Source organism: Gigantopelta aegis, chromosome 11 (genome assembly GCF_016097555.1).
Source record: "Gigantopelta aegis isolate Gae_Host chromosome 11, Gae_host_genome, whole genome shotgun sequence".
Lineage (NCBI taxonomy): Eukaryota > Metazoa > Mollusca > Gastropoda > Neomphalida > Peltospiridae > Gigantopelta > Gigantopelta aegis.
In genome coordinates this window covers 27,997,917-28,012,600 of record NC_054709.1, presented here as the reverse complement: position 1 = coordinate 28,012,600, position 14,684 = coordinate 27,997,917, and the positions used below count along the sequence as shown (strand labels likewise).

The 14,684-nt window shown below is 38.9% G+C and overlaps 1 protein-coding gene across 1 annotated transcript in view; it reads left to right on the top strand.

The window, feature by feature from the left end:
• Positions 1-14,058, top strand: part of LOC121385320 (probable protein disulfide-isomerase A4) — a 58,943-nt gene extending 44,885 nt beyond the window's left edge. The window contains exons 24-31 of the mRNA XM_041515953.1: positions 1,127-1,257; positions 2,059-2,221; positions 3,230-3,298; positions 4,814-5,004; positions 7,363-7,525; positions 8,549-8,617; positions 10,334-10,566; positions 13,858-14,058. Coding sequence (XP_041371887.1) covers positions 1,127-1,257; positions 2,059-2,221; positions 3,230-3,298; positions 4,814-5,004; positions 7,363-7,525; positions 8,549-8,617; positions 10,334-10,566; positions 13,858-14,006 — 1,168 coding nt within the window. The 3' untranslated portion in view covers positions 14,007-14,058. The remainder of the gene's footprint in view (positions 1-1,126; positions 1,258-2,058; positions 2,222-3,229; positions 3,299-4,813; positions 5,005-7,362; positions 7,526-8,548; positions 8,618-10,333; positions 10,567-13,857) is intronic.
• The last annotated feature ends 626 nt before the right edge of the window (positions 14,059-14,684 follow it).

Genomic DNA, 14,684 nt, shown 5'->3' with positions numbered 1-14,684 from the left:
GGTTATATGGCGTCAGACATATGGTTATTGACCACACAGATATTGAGAGAGGAAACCCGCTGTCGCCACTTCATGGATTACTATTTTCGATTAACAGCAAGGGATCTAGTACATACCACGACCTTTGATATACCAGTCGTGGTGCACTGGCTGGAACGAGAAATAGCCCAATGGGCCCACCGACTGGGATCGATCCCACACCGACCGCGCATCGAGCGAGCGCTGTACCACTGGGCTACGTCTCGCCCCTGGTACATATAAAAGATCCCTTGCTACTAATGGAAATATGTAGCGGGCATTCCTTTCTAAGACTATATGTCAAAATCTCCAAATGTTTGACATCCAATAGCTGTTGATTAATAAATCAATGTGCTCTAGTGGTGTCGTTAAAGAAAACAAACTCTTTAACTTTGATGAGGAGTTTATTTTGAAAGCACAATATGGTGGGATTTTTATTTTGTATTAAAAGCGTTTTCGCTCGTTAAGATACATTTTGAAACAGTTTGTAAGATAAATGGTATTTCACAGCCACTGTCTTATTCCGACCAGTGCACCACAACTGGTCAAATGCTGTGGTATGTGCTTTCCTGTCTGTCGGGGAAAGTGCATATAAAAGTTCCCTATCTAGTCGTATCATTAAACAAAACAAACGGTACTATATCAAAGGCCATGATATGTGTTGTCCCTAACTGATTTCCTCTAAGACTACAAATCTCTCACTCCCCACCATACTCAAATCCCAAGGGGCGAGGTGTAGCCCAGTGGTAAAGTGCTCACTTGATGGGCAGTCTGTTTGGGATCGATCCCCGTCAGTGGGCCCATTGCACTATTTCTCGCTCCAGCCAGTTCACCATGACTGGTATATTAAAGGCTATGGTATGTGCTATCTATGGGTTGGTGCATATTAAAGATCCCTTGCTGCTAATCGAAAAGAGTAGCCCATGAAGTGGCAACAGCAGGTTTCCACTCTTAGTATCTGTGTGGTCCTTAACCATATGTCGGACGCCATATAACCGTAAATAAAATGTGTTGAGTGCGTCGTTAAATAAAACATTTCCGTCCTTCCTTCCTCATTACAGTTTTATCGTTTATGTCTCGTTTACGCCATCTTTTATTTATTTTTTAGCCCCCAGGCTCCGCCTCCCCCAGAACCGGATTGGAGTGACGAGAAATCAGACGTCCTTTTTCCACCGGGAGATGAATTCGAGACATTTATTAAAAAAGAAAAATCTGTTCTGGTTGTGTTTTATGCACCTTGTAAGTTGACTGGTTTTTGTTCCATGCTGAGAAAGTCGAAAGACAAGATAAAGATTTTTCATTTAAAATAGCTCCGTGTCAATTTTCGCATTTAGCTTCATTGTCAGAAGAAAGTCCTAATTCATTCATTCATTCATTCAATTCCTTTCAACTTATTTTCGTGCTTGTATCTAATTAAGGTTCAAGCATGCTGTTTTGGACACACACCTCAGCAATCTGGGCCGTCTGTCCAGGACAGTGGGTTAGTTGTTAATTGTTAGTGGTTAGTGAGAGAGAAGAGGATATAGTGGTCTACCTACCAGCATTATGTCTGATGGCGTAACCACGCTACCACTGAAGCCGGTCCTAAACCAATGAAAGTTGATTTATAGTTGAATCTATGGATGTCCAAGGGAGGTTAAAAAAATATATATATATATTTGTTAAGAACTATAGTCCGTCCCATCTTCCTACAGAAATCTTTTTTGTAAATCGTTTCACTTTTGTTTGAAGTAAGAAGAAAAGTAAAAGTGTTTTGGAAAACAATTGACTCGAAAATAAATAACTTGCAGTTAATTTCATAGTATGAAAAAAGGCGTTCCCTGTGGGACGGACTAGATTAATAATTAATTCTCTCTCTGTCTCTGTCTCTGTCTCTCTGTCTCTGTCTCTCTGTCTCTGTCTCTGTCTCTGTCTTTGTCTCTGTGTGTTTTAAATATTAGACAACAAATAGCTATAGTTTCCAATGTGCTGAGGTATCATTAAACACACATTCCTTTCCTTTCATGATCTTACACAGAGTTGTGTGCACGTTGTTTTCAGGGTGTGGTCACTGTAAGGAAATGAAGCCGGCATTCACAGCTGCTGCAACCAGACTGAAGACAGAAGTTCCAACTGCCAAGATGGCCGCCTTCAATGTGGTACAATATAAAGACCTGGCTCAAAGATACGATGTCAAAATAATTCCCAAACTGACATATTTTGAGTAAGTAGAATAGAAAATGATGTGTTAAAAGTGATAAAGGTGTTGGAAGTGGGGGTAGCAGGGAATACTGGCCACTCCAACTCAGAATCACAAGAGACAGAGAGTGAGACAGTAAGAGAGAGGGAGACATAGAGAGGGAGAGCGTGAGACAAAGAAAGAGGGAGACGGAGAGAGATGGAGAGTGAGACAGTGAGAGAATGAGACAGTAAGAGAGAGGGAGACATAGGGAGAGAGAGTGAGACAAAGAAAGAGGGAGATGGAGAGAGACGGAGAGTGAGAGAATGAGACAGTAAGAGAGAGGGAGACATAGAGAGGGAGAGGGAGTGAGACAAAGAAAGAGGGAGACGGAGAGTGAGAGAATGAGACAGAGAGCGGGAGAGAAAGTGAGACAAAGAAAGAGGGAGACAGAGAGAGAGAGAGAAATGTAGTGGGTTTCTCTCCCAGAAAATATCAAAAATTGTTTTTTGTTGGAGAAGACCATATATTACTGTATCCTGGGGGTTTTCCCCCTGCCCTTTTGACCTGTTCTACCCCCACCCCTTTATTTATGGCTTAAAAAGACGATATATAGAGAATAACTAGTTAATGATGTACAGGTAGAATATCGGCTTTATCCTGTGAAGGTAAGAATTTTGCGAGGCTTGCCGAGTGGAATTTCTCATTCGGCCTAAACAGGATAGAGCTGATATCCGACGTCATTAACTAGATATTATCTTTATTCTGCAGACCATAAAAATTAAGGGGAAAAAAACTATTATTTGTGTTGTTTGAGCTATGATATGTTGTACGATGACCTAGAGGTCAAATGAGTGATTTTGTAATGTAACTATGCGTATATGACTTTGCTTTATTCGTCATCATAATCTGTCAATAGAAACCATGGTTGCAGGATAAATATCTGTACTCTGTTTTTATTTGTTGTTGTTTTTTCTGCATCACCTACATCCGCTTGCCTTCAAGTTTGGCTAGATCTGGCCCTGACTAAACCAACATTCCTTTCCTTTACAGAAATGGTGAAGAGAAGATGGTGTATACAGGAGGGAGAACAGAAGATGAGCTAGTAGCATTTATGAAAAAGTGAGTGTAAACATTGCTGACAGAAACTTTTTTTTCTTTTTTTTTCACGGAATTTATCTTTTCATATAGATGGTAGTCTTCATAAATTATATATTTTTTTAATCGATTCTGATAATGTTCATTTTTTATTTATAAATGCGAATACTTTCCAACAAAGAACACTGATTAAAATTAGCTCTACTCGTCTGCCAGTAGATCTAACAGCATTACGTGAACTCCCATGTCCAGGTGACATTTCATCTATAAATAACAATTTAAATATCGACCAATTACACTTTGCCTTGTATAGTGTTATTCGGGAGCATACAAATTCTAAAAATATCGGGCAAGACTATTTATGCAATAGGCAAACTTGTTGGTCTATTTCAACATTAAAAAACAGGAGGAATCCCGAATGTTTTCCAAAAAATTTCAAATTACTGGCATGATTTTGCAAGTAAGGTTTTGATTGGTTGAATGCAAGGTCAACTGGACATGAGCTCCAAGGGGGTGCTGTTAGATCCACAGGTAATAGTAATTAACCAGTGGAGCTAATTTTAATTCGATTGAGAACACTTTTTTTTCATGACAGTACTCCCATAACATTTTGTTCAATTAGGGCATAGATCATATTTTGACAGAAACTTTATTATCATATTGTTGAGTTGTATTATTATGGTGCTTCACCAAATATGGTTTAGCCAGTGTGCATCGATGCGCTTTGAACTGGAAGTGAATAGAACTGGATGCTGTTGGAATGTTCTACACCAAATACAGTTCTCATGTAACAGGAGGGTTATGCTGCTGTCATATGACATCAGTTAACAGTTAACGTCAGGTTATTTACCTGTGTTTTTGCTTCCATATGACGTCATCCAGGTGTCTTTTACCTTTAAAATACAACAGTAACCTGCAAAATGGAGGATGTGAATGGCCTGTGTCGCTTTCGTACGACATGACACCATATATAGAACTGATCTGAAATGAAATGGGTTCAAAGCACATTGAAGCACTTCGTAATCAAATTTGGTGTAGCAACAACTGGAAGTAACCGTATTCAATGCTCATCGATGCGTTTTGGGTGTTTGGTGTAGCACCAACATAAATACAACTCCAAAATTTGTGGGCGGGTCGTAGCGCAGTGGTAAAGCGCTCGCACGATGCACTGTCGGTCTAGGATCGATCCCCGTCTGTGGGCCCATTGGGCTATTTCTCATTCCAGCCAGTGCACCACAACTGGTATATCAAAGGCTGTGGTATATGCTATCCAGTATGTGTGATGGTGCACATAAAAGATCCCTTGCTGCTAATTGAAAAGAGTAGCCCATGAAGTGGCGACAGCGGGTTTCCTCTCTCAATATCTGTGTAGTCCTTAACCATATGTCTGATGCCATATAACCGTCAATAAAATGTGTTGAGTGCATCATTAAACAAAACATTTCTTTCTGTTTTTTCCAAAATTTGTAAACTTGGTTATATTGTGTTTTGGAAATAGAACTCTTCATTTATTGATTTGTTTTGTTTTTTTCTCCATAGTCCTCAAGTTCCGTCCACTCCACCAGAACCATCAGCAACACCGCCAACACCATCAACCCCGCCACCCCCCACTCCACCCCCCGAGACTGACTGGGCAGACGAGAAATCTGACACCAACTTCCTGACCTCGGATAATTTTGAGCCCTTCATTAAGAAAGAGAAGTCAGTCCTAGTCATGTTTTATGCACCATGTAAGTCTGTTATGTAATACAGTCAAACCTGCTCTAGCAGCCACCTGCACTTAGAGGACTCTTATTTTATTTCTCCCAAATCATGTAATATAGTATAATCTGACCTGTATTAAGCAGCCACCTTTGTTAAGAGGCCACATTTTTATTCTCCCAAATCGTCTCTTAACCATATGTCTGATGCCATATAACCGTAAATAAAATATGTTGAGTGCGTCTATAGACAAAACATTTCCTTCCCAGATCGTCTAATATAGAACAAACTGACCTGTATTAAGCAGCCACCTTTGTTAAGAGGCCACGTTTATTTTCCCATTCTCTATTATAGTATAAACTGACCTGTATTAAGCAGCCACCTGTGTAAAGAGACCACATTTTTATTTCCCCACATTATCTAATATAGTATAAACTGACCTGTATTAAGCAGCCACCTGTGTTGAGACCACATTTTTATTTTCCCACATTATCTAATATAGTATAAACTGACCTGTATTAAGCAGCCACCTGTGTAAAGAGACCACATTTTTATTTTCCCACATTATCTAATATAGTATAAACTGACCTGTATTAAGCAGCCACCTGTATAAAGAAACCACGTTTATTTTCCCACATCTATTATAGTATAAACTCACCTGTATTAAGCAGCCACCTGTGTTAAGAGACTACATTTTTATTTTCCCAAATCATCTAATATAGTATAAGCTGACCTGTATTAAGCAGCCACCTGTGTAAAGAGACAACATGTTTATTTTCCCACATTATCTATTATAGTATAAACTGACCTGTATTAAGCAGCCACCTGTGTTAAGACCACATTTTTATTTTCCCACATTATCTAATATAGTATAAACTGACCTATATTAAGCAGCCACCTGTGTTAAGAGACCACATTTTTATTTTCCCACATTATCTAATATAGTATAAACTGACCTGTATTAAGCAGCCACCTGTGTTAAGAGACCACATTTTTATTTTCCCACATTATCTAATATAGTATAAACTGACCTGTATTAAGCAGCCACCTGTGTAAAGAAACCACGTTTATTTTCCCACATTATCTAATATAGTATAAACTGACCTGTGTTAAGAGACTACATTTTTATTTTCCCAAATTATCTAATATAGTATAAGCTGACCTGTATTAAGCAGCCGCCTGTGTAAAGAGACCACATGTTTATTTTCCCACAGTATCTATTATAGTGTAAACTGACCTGTATTAAGCAGCCACCTGTGTTAAGAGACTACATTTTTATTTTCCCAAATCATCTAATATAGTATAACCTGACCTGTATTAAACAGCCACCTGTGTTAAGAGGCCACATTTTTATTTTCCCACATTATCTCATATATTATAAGCTGGCCTGTGCTAAGCAGCCACGTGAATTTAAAGACCACTTTTTAATTCTCCCTTTGGTGGCCACTTAACAGGTTTGAATATGCTTATAGACATTCTGTTTTTATACAGTTTGTTTGAATCTGATTGGATGTGACCGGCCTTGGTGGCGTCGTGGTTAGGCCATCGGTCTACAGGCTGGTAGGTACTGGGTTCGGATCCCAGTCGAGGCATGGGATTTTTTAATCCAGATACCGACTCCAAACCCCGAGTGAGTGCTCTGCAAAGCTCAATGGGTAGGTGTAAACCACTTGCACCGACCAGTGATCCTACCGGCCTCAGTGGCGTCGTGGCAGGCCATCGGTCTACAGGCTGGTAGGTACTGGGTTCGGATCCCAGTCGAGGCATGGGATTTTTAATCCAGATACTGACTCCAAACCCTGAGTGAGTGCTCCGCAAGGCTCAATGGGTAGGTGTACACCACTTGCACCGACCAGTGATCCATAACTGGTTCAACAAAGGCCATGGTTTGTGCTATCCTGCCTGTGGGAAGTGCAAATAAAAGATCCCTTGCTGCTAATCGGAAAAGAGTAGCCCATGTAGTGGCGACAGCGGGTGGTCATTGACCATATGTCTGACGCCATATAACCGTAAATAAAATGTGTTAAGTGCATCGTTAAATAAAACATTTCTTTCTTTCTTTCTGATTGGATGTTACCCTTTGATAAAATGTAGAAAATGACGTCATCTCAAAACCAAAATTTAATATGTCAAACATTTCTTTCTTTCTTTCTTTCTGATTGGAGACCCTTCTAAAATATGAAAAAGTCATTGTGATTTTTTCAAACATGGACAATTCTTATGAAAAAGTCATTGTGATTTTTTACATGGAGTTAGAGAGATAATAAATAAAACAAACTTTAACTTTATTAAACATTCCTTCTTTTGGTTTTGTCCTGACAGATGTACTTGAACCTTAAAACAAGAAGTATAACAAATAAATTCTATTATTATTGTCATGGTTACAGGGTGTGGCCACTGTAAGAGAATGAAACCAGATTTCTTTTCCGCTGCGACGAGATTGAAAAAAGAGGAACCCTCTGCCAAACTGGCCATGGTGGACTCGACAAAATACAAAGATATCAGCCAGAAATATGATGTCAAAGGATTTCCAACATTAATATACTTCAAGTGAGTTAGCAGTTTCAGTCTTAGTGTACTTCAAGTGAGTTAGCACAGTTTCAGCCTTAGTATACTTCAAGTGAGTTAGCAGTTTCAGCCTTGGTATACTTCAAGTGAGTTAGCACAGTTTCAGCTCTAGTATACTTCAAGTGAGTTAGCAGTTTCAGCCTTAGTATACTTCAAGTGAGTTAGCAGTTTCAGCTCTAGTATACTTTATGTGAGTTAACAGTTTCAGCTTTATTATACTTGAAGTGAGTTAGCACAGTTTCAGCCATGGTATACTTCAAGTGAGTTAGCACAGTTTCAGCCTTAGTATACTTCAAGTGACTTGATTTTTAACAATAGTATACTTCAAGTGAGTTAGCAGTTTCAGCCTTAGTATACTTCAAGTGACTGATTTTTAACAATAGTATACTTCAAGTGAGTTAGCAGTTTCAGCCTTAGTATACTTCAAGTGACTGATTTTTAACAATAGTATACTTCAAGTGAGTTATCACAGTTTCAGAATTAGTATACTTCAAGTGACTTTATGTTTAACAATAGTATACTTCAAGTGAGTTAGCACAGTTTCAGCCTTAGTATACTTCAAGTGACTTGATTTTTAACAATAATATACTTCAAGTGAGTTAGCACAGTTTCAGCCTTAGTATACTTCAAGTGAGTTAGCACAGTTTCAGCCATACATGTAGTTATTTATTATTTTAACTTATTTTCGTGCTTATATCCAATTAAGTTCAAGCATGCTGTCATGGGCACACACCTCAGCTATCTGGACTGTTTGTCCAGAACACCATGACTGGTATATCAAAGGCTGTGGTATGTGTTATCCTGTCTGTGGGATGGTGCATATAAAAGACCCCTTGATTAATAAATCAATATTTCTCTAGTAGTGTCGTTAAACAAAACAAATTTTAACTTTTCAGCACTGAGTAAATTCGGTTCAGCTATCGAAGGACTTATTTTACAAGTTTTTGCGATTTTTTAAACATAAATGTTGATTGCATATTTTATTTTACTTGTAATTATTTTTAGAGATGGTGAACAGCAGTCTAATTATAAGGATGGAAGGAAGGAAGATGATTTAGTAGCTTTTATGAAACGGTAAATTGCTCTTAAAGACATACTGTCACGGATTTAAGGACCTTATTTTTCTGAAAATGGATAATAAATAAAAATTACATTAATCATTGGAAGCCAAATCTAGCTATCGCATCACTTTAACTGAACCATGATGGAGTGAAATCCATGTCGTCCCTCTCGGCAATTTTAGTTTTTGAATTATGGACCATTGCCATAATTCAATTATTTTTACAAAATGTCATTAATAAATGGAGTATGGTGGTTATAAAGATGGTTGCATAAAGTACATTTATGGACAAATCAAATTATTTTTGTTCAGATAATACTTTGTTACACCATTAAATAGGTCAGTGGTCTGTGACAATATGCCTTTAATTTCATTTATTTACATTTGTTTGCTGTTTGTTTCACCTATATGAAGTGGAAAGGTGAGATATAAGTCCATACAGTGAAACCCCTCTAAACAGGACACCCTCAGGACCAAGTAAAATGTCCTGTATTAAGAGGTATCTGGTTTAGAGAGGTTAAGATCTGTACTGATTTTTAACATGGGACCAAAAAAAAAAGGTCCGGTTTTGAGGGAATTTCAGTTTACAGAGGGTCCAGATTTCAGTAGATTCGCTGTCTATAGCTCCATAAGTTTTGTCTGTCTGTCTGTCTGTCCTGTCTATTTTGTCCTGTCTGTTTGTCTCACATATAGTTTTCCAAACAATTTTTTGCAAAGTCACCAGATGTGCTTATATCCAAGTAAGGTTTAAGCATGCTGTCCTGGGCACACACCTCAGCTATTTGGGCTGTCTGTCCAGGACAGTGGGTTAGTTGTTAGTTGGTTAGTGGTTAGTGAGAGAGAAGAAGGTGCAGTGGCCTTACACCTACCCGTCGAGCCTTTAAGAACTCACCCTGTACCTTCCAGCCTGTAGTCTGATGGCTTAACCACTGTGCCACTGAGGCCGGTGTGTTACAGATCAAGTTTGACTTTTATGGTGATTTACACATTTTTGATAAGGTTTTGGCCCTTGAACTTCCAGATGTTTTTTTTGTTGGGTGTTTTTTTTGCCATGGCTCAAGATATGGAGCTGACGTGTATAGCTTTATCAAGTATTGTTACAGACCAAGTTTGACTTTCATTGTGATTTACCTCCTAGCCCTTGAACTTCGGAGATACGGAAATGTGTTGGGCTCGGTTGTGGACATGTATTGCTTTAGCAGTACTCTCAGAATACTTGTTTAAAAAATGTTTTAGGATTTTTTTATTTTTTTTATTTTTAACATGCATTGAGATGATCATCTTTGGATACATCTATCAGCGATACTGACTGAGAATTCTTGTCCTGTATAATATACACTGTTTCCTAGACATCATTATTCAGGGCTCGACCTCAGCAGTAGGCCTGGGTGTTTTGGCTACCAATTTCTCGCTCGGGCTACCAGATGTCTGAACCTGGTAGTCTGCCGGGCTACTAGATTTTTTTGGCACCTCCAGTTACTCTGCAATCAACAAGATGCTTAAACACCTTAAAAAACAAACATCCTAAAACAATGTTTAAATAAAAATAAATTATTTCGCTTTTCTCTCTCCATTTTTAAAAGTTCATTAAAATTATGGGCTACCAATTTCACCGAGGGCTACCAGATTTCGTAAACTTGGAAACCCGGTGGGCTACCGCTGAAAAAAGTTACGGTCAAGGCTTGCTATTGTTTTAATTGTTTGTGTTTTTCTCTCATTTTTCTTTCTAGCAATTCTAAACCCACAGAGCCGGTTTGGAGCAGTATTCCCAGCAGTGTTCGCCACTTGACGACGGACAGCTTCGCCGAGTCTCTCCGTAACCAGAAGGCGGCACTCATCGTGTATTACACACCCGGCTGTGATGAGTGCAGTAAACTCAGAGATGCGTATCAAGACGCCGCCGAAGAACTGAAGAAAAACAAGAAGAGGCTTTTAGCTGCCGTGGATTGTTCAAAGCAGCGAGGTGATTTTTATATACAAATACTCAGGCTTTTTATTTTTTTATTTTTTATTTTTATTTTAATAAACAAACACACATTTATTCGACCATGTGACAGTCACATATTACAAGATACTGCACAACGTAAACCGGGCTTCTAGATTATAGTAATGATATTTAATGTTGGTCTAGTAAATAACTACTAGTGGGGGAAAAAAGTTGTTAAATGCTGCATTGAAGGAAATGTTTTATTTAACGACACACTCAACACATTTTATTTACGGTTATATGGCGTCGGAGAATGCTGCATTGAAGTATATTTTGTAAATATGAATATCCTATCATTCCCCTCCCCCCCCCCCCACCCCCCACCTCACCAATGGTTTTCAGCTTTGTAGGTGACATGACCGGCCTCGGTGGCGTCGTGGCAGGCCATCGGTCTACAGGCTGGTAGGTACTGGGTTCGGATCCCAGTCGAGGCATGGGATTTTTAATCGAGATACCGACTCCAAACCCTGAGTGAGTGCTCCGCAAGGCTCAATGGGTAGGTGTAAACCACTTGCACCGACCAGTGATCCATAACTGGTTCAACAAAGGCCATGGTTTGTGCTATCCTGCCTGTGGGAAGCGCAAATAAAAGATCCCTTGCTGCCTGTCGTAAAAAGAGTAGCCTATGTGGCGACAGCGGGTTTCCTCTAAAAAAAACAGTGTCAGAATGACCATATGTTTGACGTCCAATAGCCGATGATAAGATAAAAAATCAATGTGCTCTAGCGGCGTCGTTAAATAAAACAAACTTTTTTGTAGGTGACATATTACTGTTAGTAAAATTGTATTTACTTAAAAATAAAGTTGGGATAGTGAATTTTTAATTGTGGCTAGTGCCTTTTTTAAATCACTGATTCCATAGCTAGTGTCGAACTTGCTGAGTCGATATATTGTTTGTCTCAATATGACTGGCCGGTCCTGGCTATAACGTGTATTAACTATCATGTTTTTGTCTCGGTTGAGTCAATATTATGTTTGTGTCGATATTACGTTTGTGTCAATATTACGTTTGTGTCAATATATTTTTTGGTCCCAACATAGACTTTTTGTTTGAAAGTATGTCTGTATGTGTCGATATTAATAATATGTGTTAAAAATAAAGAAAATATTTAAAAAGGTAGATGTGAATAATGCTGTTCTGGTATTGAGATCATGTAACCAACCATCAAAAGGACCGGCCACGGTGGCGTCGTGGTTAGGCCATCGGTCTACAGGCTGGTAGGTACTGGGTTCAGATCTCAGTCGAGGCATGGGATTTTTAATCCAGATACCGACTCCAAACCCTGAGTGAGTGCTCCGCAAGGCTCAATGGGTAGGTGTAAAGCACTTGCACCAACCAGTGATCCATAACTGTTTCAACAAAGGCCATGGTTTGTGCTATCCTGCCTGTGGGAAGCGCAAATAAAAGATCCCTTGCTGCTAATCGGAAAGAGTAGCCTATGTAGTGGCGACAGCGGGTTTCCTTTCAAAATCTGTGTGGTCCTTAACCATATGTCTGATGCCATATAACCATAAAATAAAATGTGTTGAGTGCGTCGTTAAATAAAACATTTCTTTCTTTCTTTCTTTCTTTCCAACCATCAAAAGAGCAGGGTTCGAAAAATCCACAAGCTCTCAGTTCTGGCTGGTAAATATTTGGTCCGGGCTAGTAGAACTTATCAACTGTATTACCATAATGCATAGGGCACTAGCTAAAGCTTCTGTGAGGGTTAGGGATGTTCTCAAGCATTTAGCCAGTGCTCCACAACTGGTGTAACAAAGGCCATGGTATGTACTATCCTGTCTGTGGGATGGTGCATATAAAAGATCCCTTGCTGCTAATTGAAAAGAGTAGCCCATGAAGTGGCGACAGCAGGTTTCATCTCTCAGTATCTGTGTGTGGTCCTTAACCATGTATATGATGCCATATAACTGTAAATAAAATGTGTTGAGTGCGTCGTTAAATAAAACATTTCCTTCCTTCCTTCTCAAACATTTGGGGACGGGACGTAGCCCAATGATAAAGAACTCACTTAATGAGTGGTCGGTCTAGGATCGATCCCCATCGGTGGGCCCATTGGACTATTTCTTATTCCAGCCAGTCCACCACAACTGGTATATCAAAGGCCATGGTATGTGCTATCCTGTTTGTGGGATGGTGCATGTAAAAGATCCCTTGCTACTAATAAAAAAAATGTAGCGAGTTTCCTCTCTCCGACTGTCAAAAATGACTATATGTTTGACATCCCATAGTCGATAATTAATAAATAAATGTGCTCTAGTGGTGTCATTAAACAAAACAAATTTTTTTCTCAAACATTTGTTGAACACTGAAAAGAGTTCCAGACATTTGACTGTAAACATGGTTTACAGTTACTATAACAGTTCACTTGTGAGATGAATATGTAAACATGGTTTACAGTTACTGTAACAGTGCACGTGTGAGATGAATGATATGTAAACATGGTTTACAATTACTGTAACCGGTTCACTTGTGAGATGAACGATATGTGAGCATGGTTTACAGTTACTGTAACAGTCCACTTGTGAGATGAATGATATGTAAGCATGGTTTACAGTTACTGTAACAGTTCACTTATGAGATGAATGATATGTGAGCATGGTTTACAGTTACTGTAACAGTTTACTTGTGAGATGAATGATATGTGAGCATGGTTTACAGTTACTGTAACAGTTTACTTGTGAGATGAATGATATGTGAGCATGGTTTACAGTTACTGTAACAGTTCACTTGTGAGATCAATGATATGTAAGCACGGTTTACAGTTCACTTGTGAGATGAATGAATGTTATCTAAAACATTGAACAAGGTCAAAAGGGGTGGGAGTTAGCTCAGTCATAATGAGCGCTCGCCTGAGTTGCTTGTGTCGCAGGATCGAATCACCTCAGTGGATCCATTCAACTGACTGAGTTTTTTCTCATTCCAACCAGTGCACCACAATTGGTCAAAAGTTGTATATGTGTTTTTCTGTCTGTTGGAAGGTGCATATAAAAGATCCTAATGCTGCTAATGAAAAAATGTAGCGGGTTTCCTCTGATGACTACATATAAGAATTACCAAATATTTGACATTAAATAGCCGATGATTAATTAATCAATGTGCTCTAGTGGTGTCGTTAAACTTTAACTTGAACAAGGCCAAATTGTAACTTTTTAATTTATGATTATAAAAATATTTTTTAAACTTACGTTCTTATGCAAATAAAATGACAAAGAAAACGTGAAGTTTTACCTCTTGAATTTATAAATAATGTTTCTATTTTTCAGAACTGTGTGATAAGGAAGGTGTGAAAACATACCCGACTATAAAACTATTCGTTAAAGGTGACTTTCTCGTCGACTACAATGGCGAGAGGACGAAAGATGGATTTGTTACATTTCTTAAAAACGCTCCCACACATAAAGATGAACTCTGATGCAACGGTGCTATTTTTAGGAAAAAATATATTAAATTTATTTATCATTTTATTTCTGCGTTTGTTTTCTTTGTACACCTATACGAGAGTGACACTCAAGAACCAGTGTGTTATCATTTAACTGTTTGTTATCTAGATTTCAGGTGCGTGTGCAGGAATTTTAGCAGGGGAGGGTCTGGACTGGTGAGGGAAGTTTATGGGGGGTGTTCGATACATGCTCCTCAGGAAAATGTATTAAAAAATGTTTTGCTCAATTAGGGAGATTTCGACCCCTAAAACCCTAACCTTGCACAAGTATGTGTACAGAGATTTTATCAGGGGAGGGTCTGGACTGTTGAGGGAAGTTTATGGGGGTGTTCGATACATGCTCCCCAGGAAAATGTATTAAAAAACATTTTGCTTGATTAGGGAGATTTCGACCCCTAAAACCCTAACCTTGCACAAGTATGTGTACAGAGATTTTAGCAGGTTAGGGTCTGGACTGATGAGCAATGTTAAAGAGGGGTCAAGACATGCACCCCCTAGAAAATGTATTTGGGAGGGAGGAAAGAAAATTTGTTTGAGTGGGAGTGGGTGGGGTGTGGAAGCCTGGGCCCCATTCCACGAAGCGATCTTAGCCCTAAGATCACCGTAACTGCATAGCTAATATATGCGCTTACAGAATGGAAAGGTGAGATA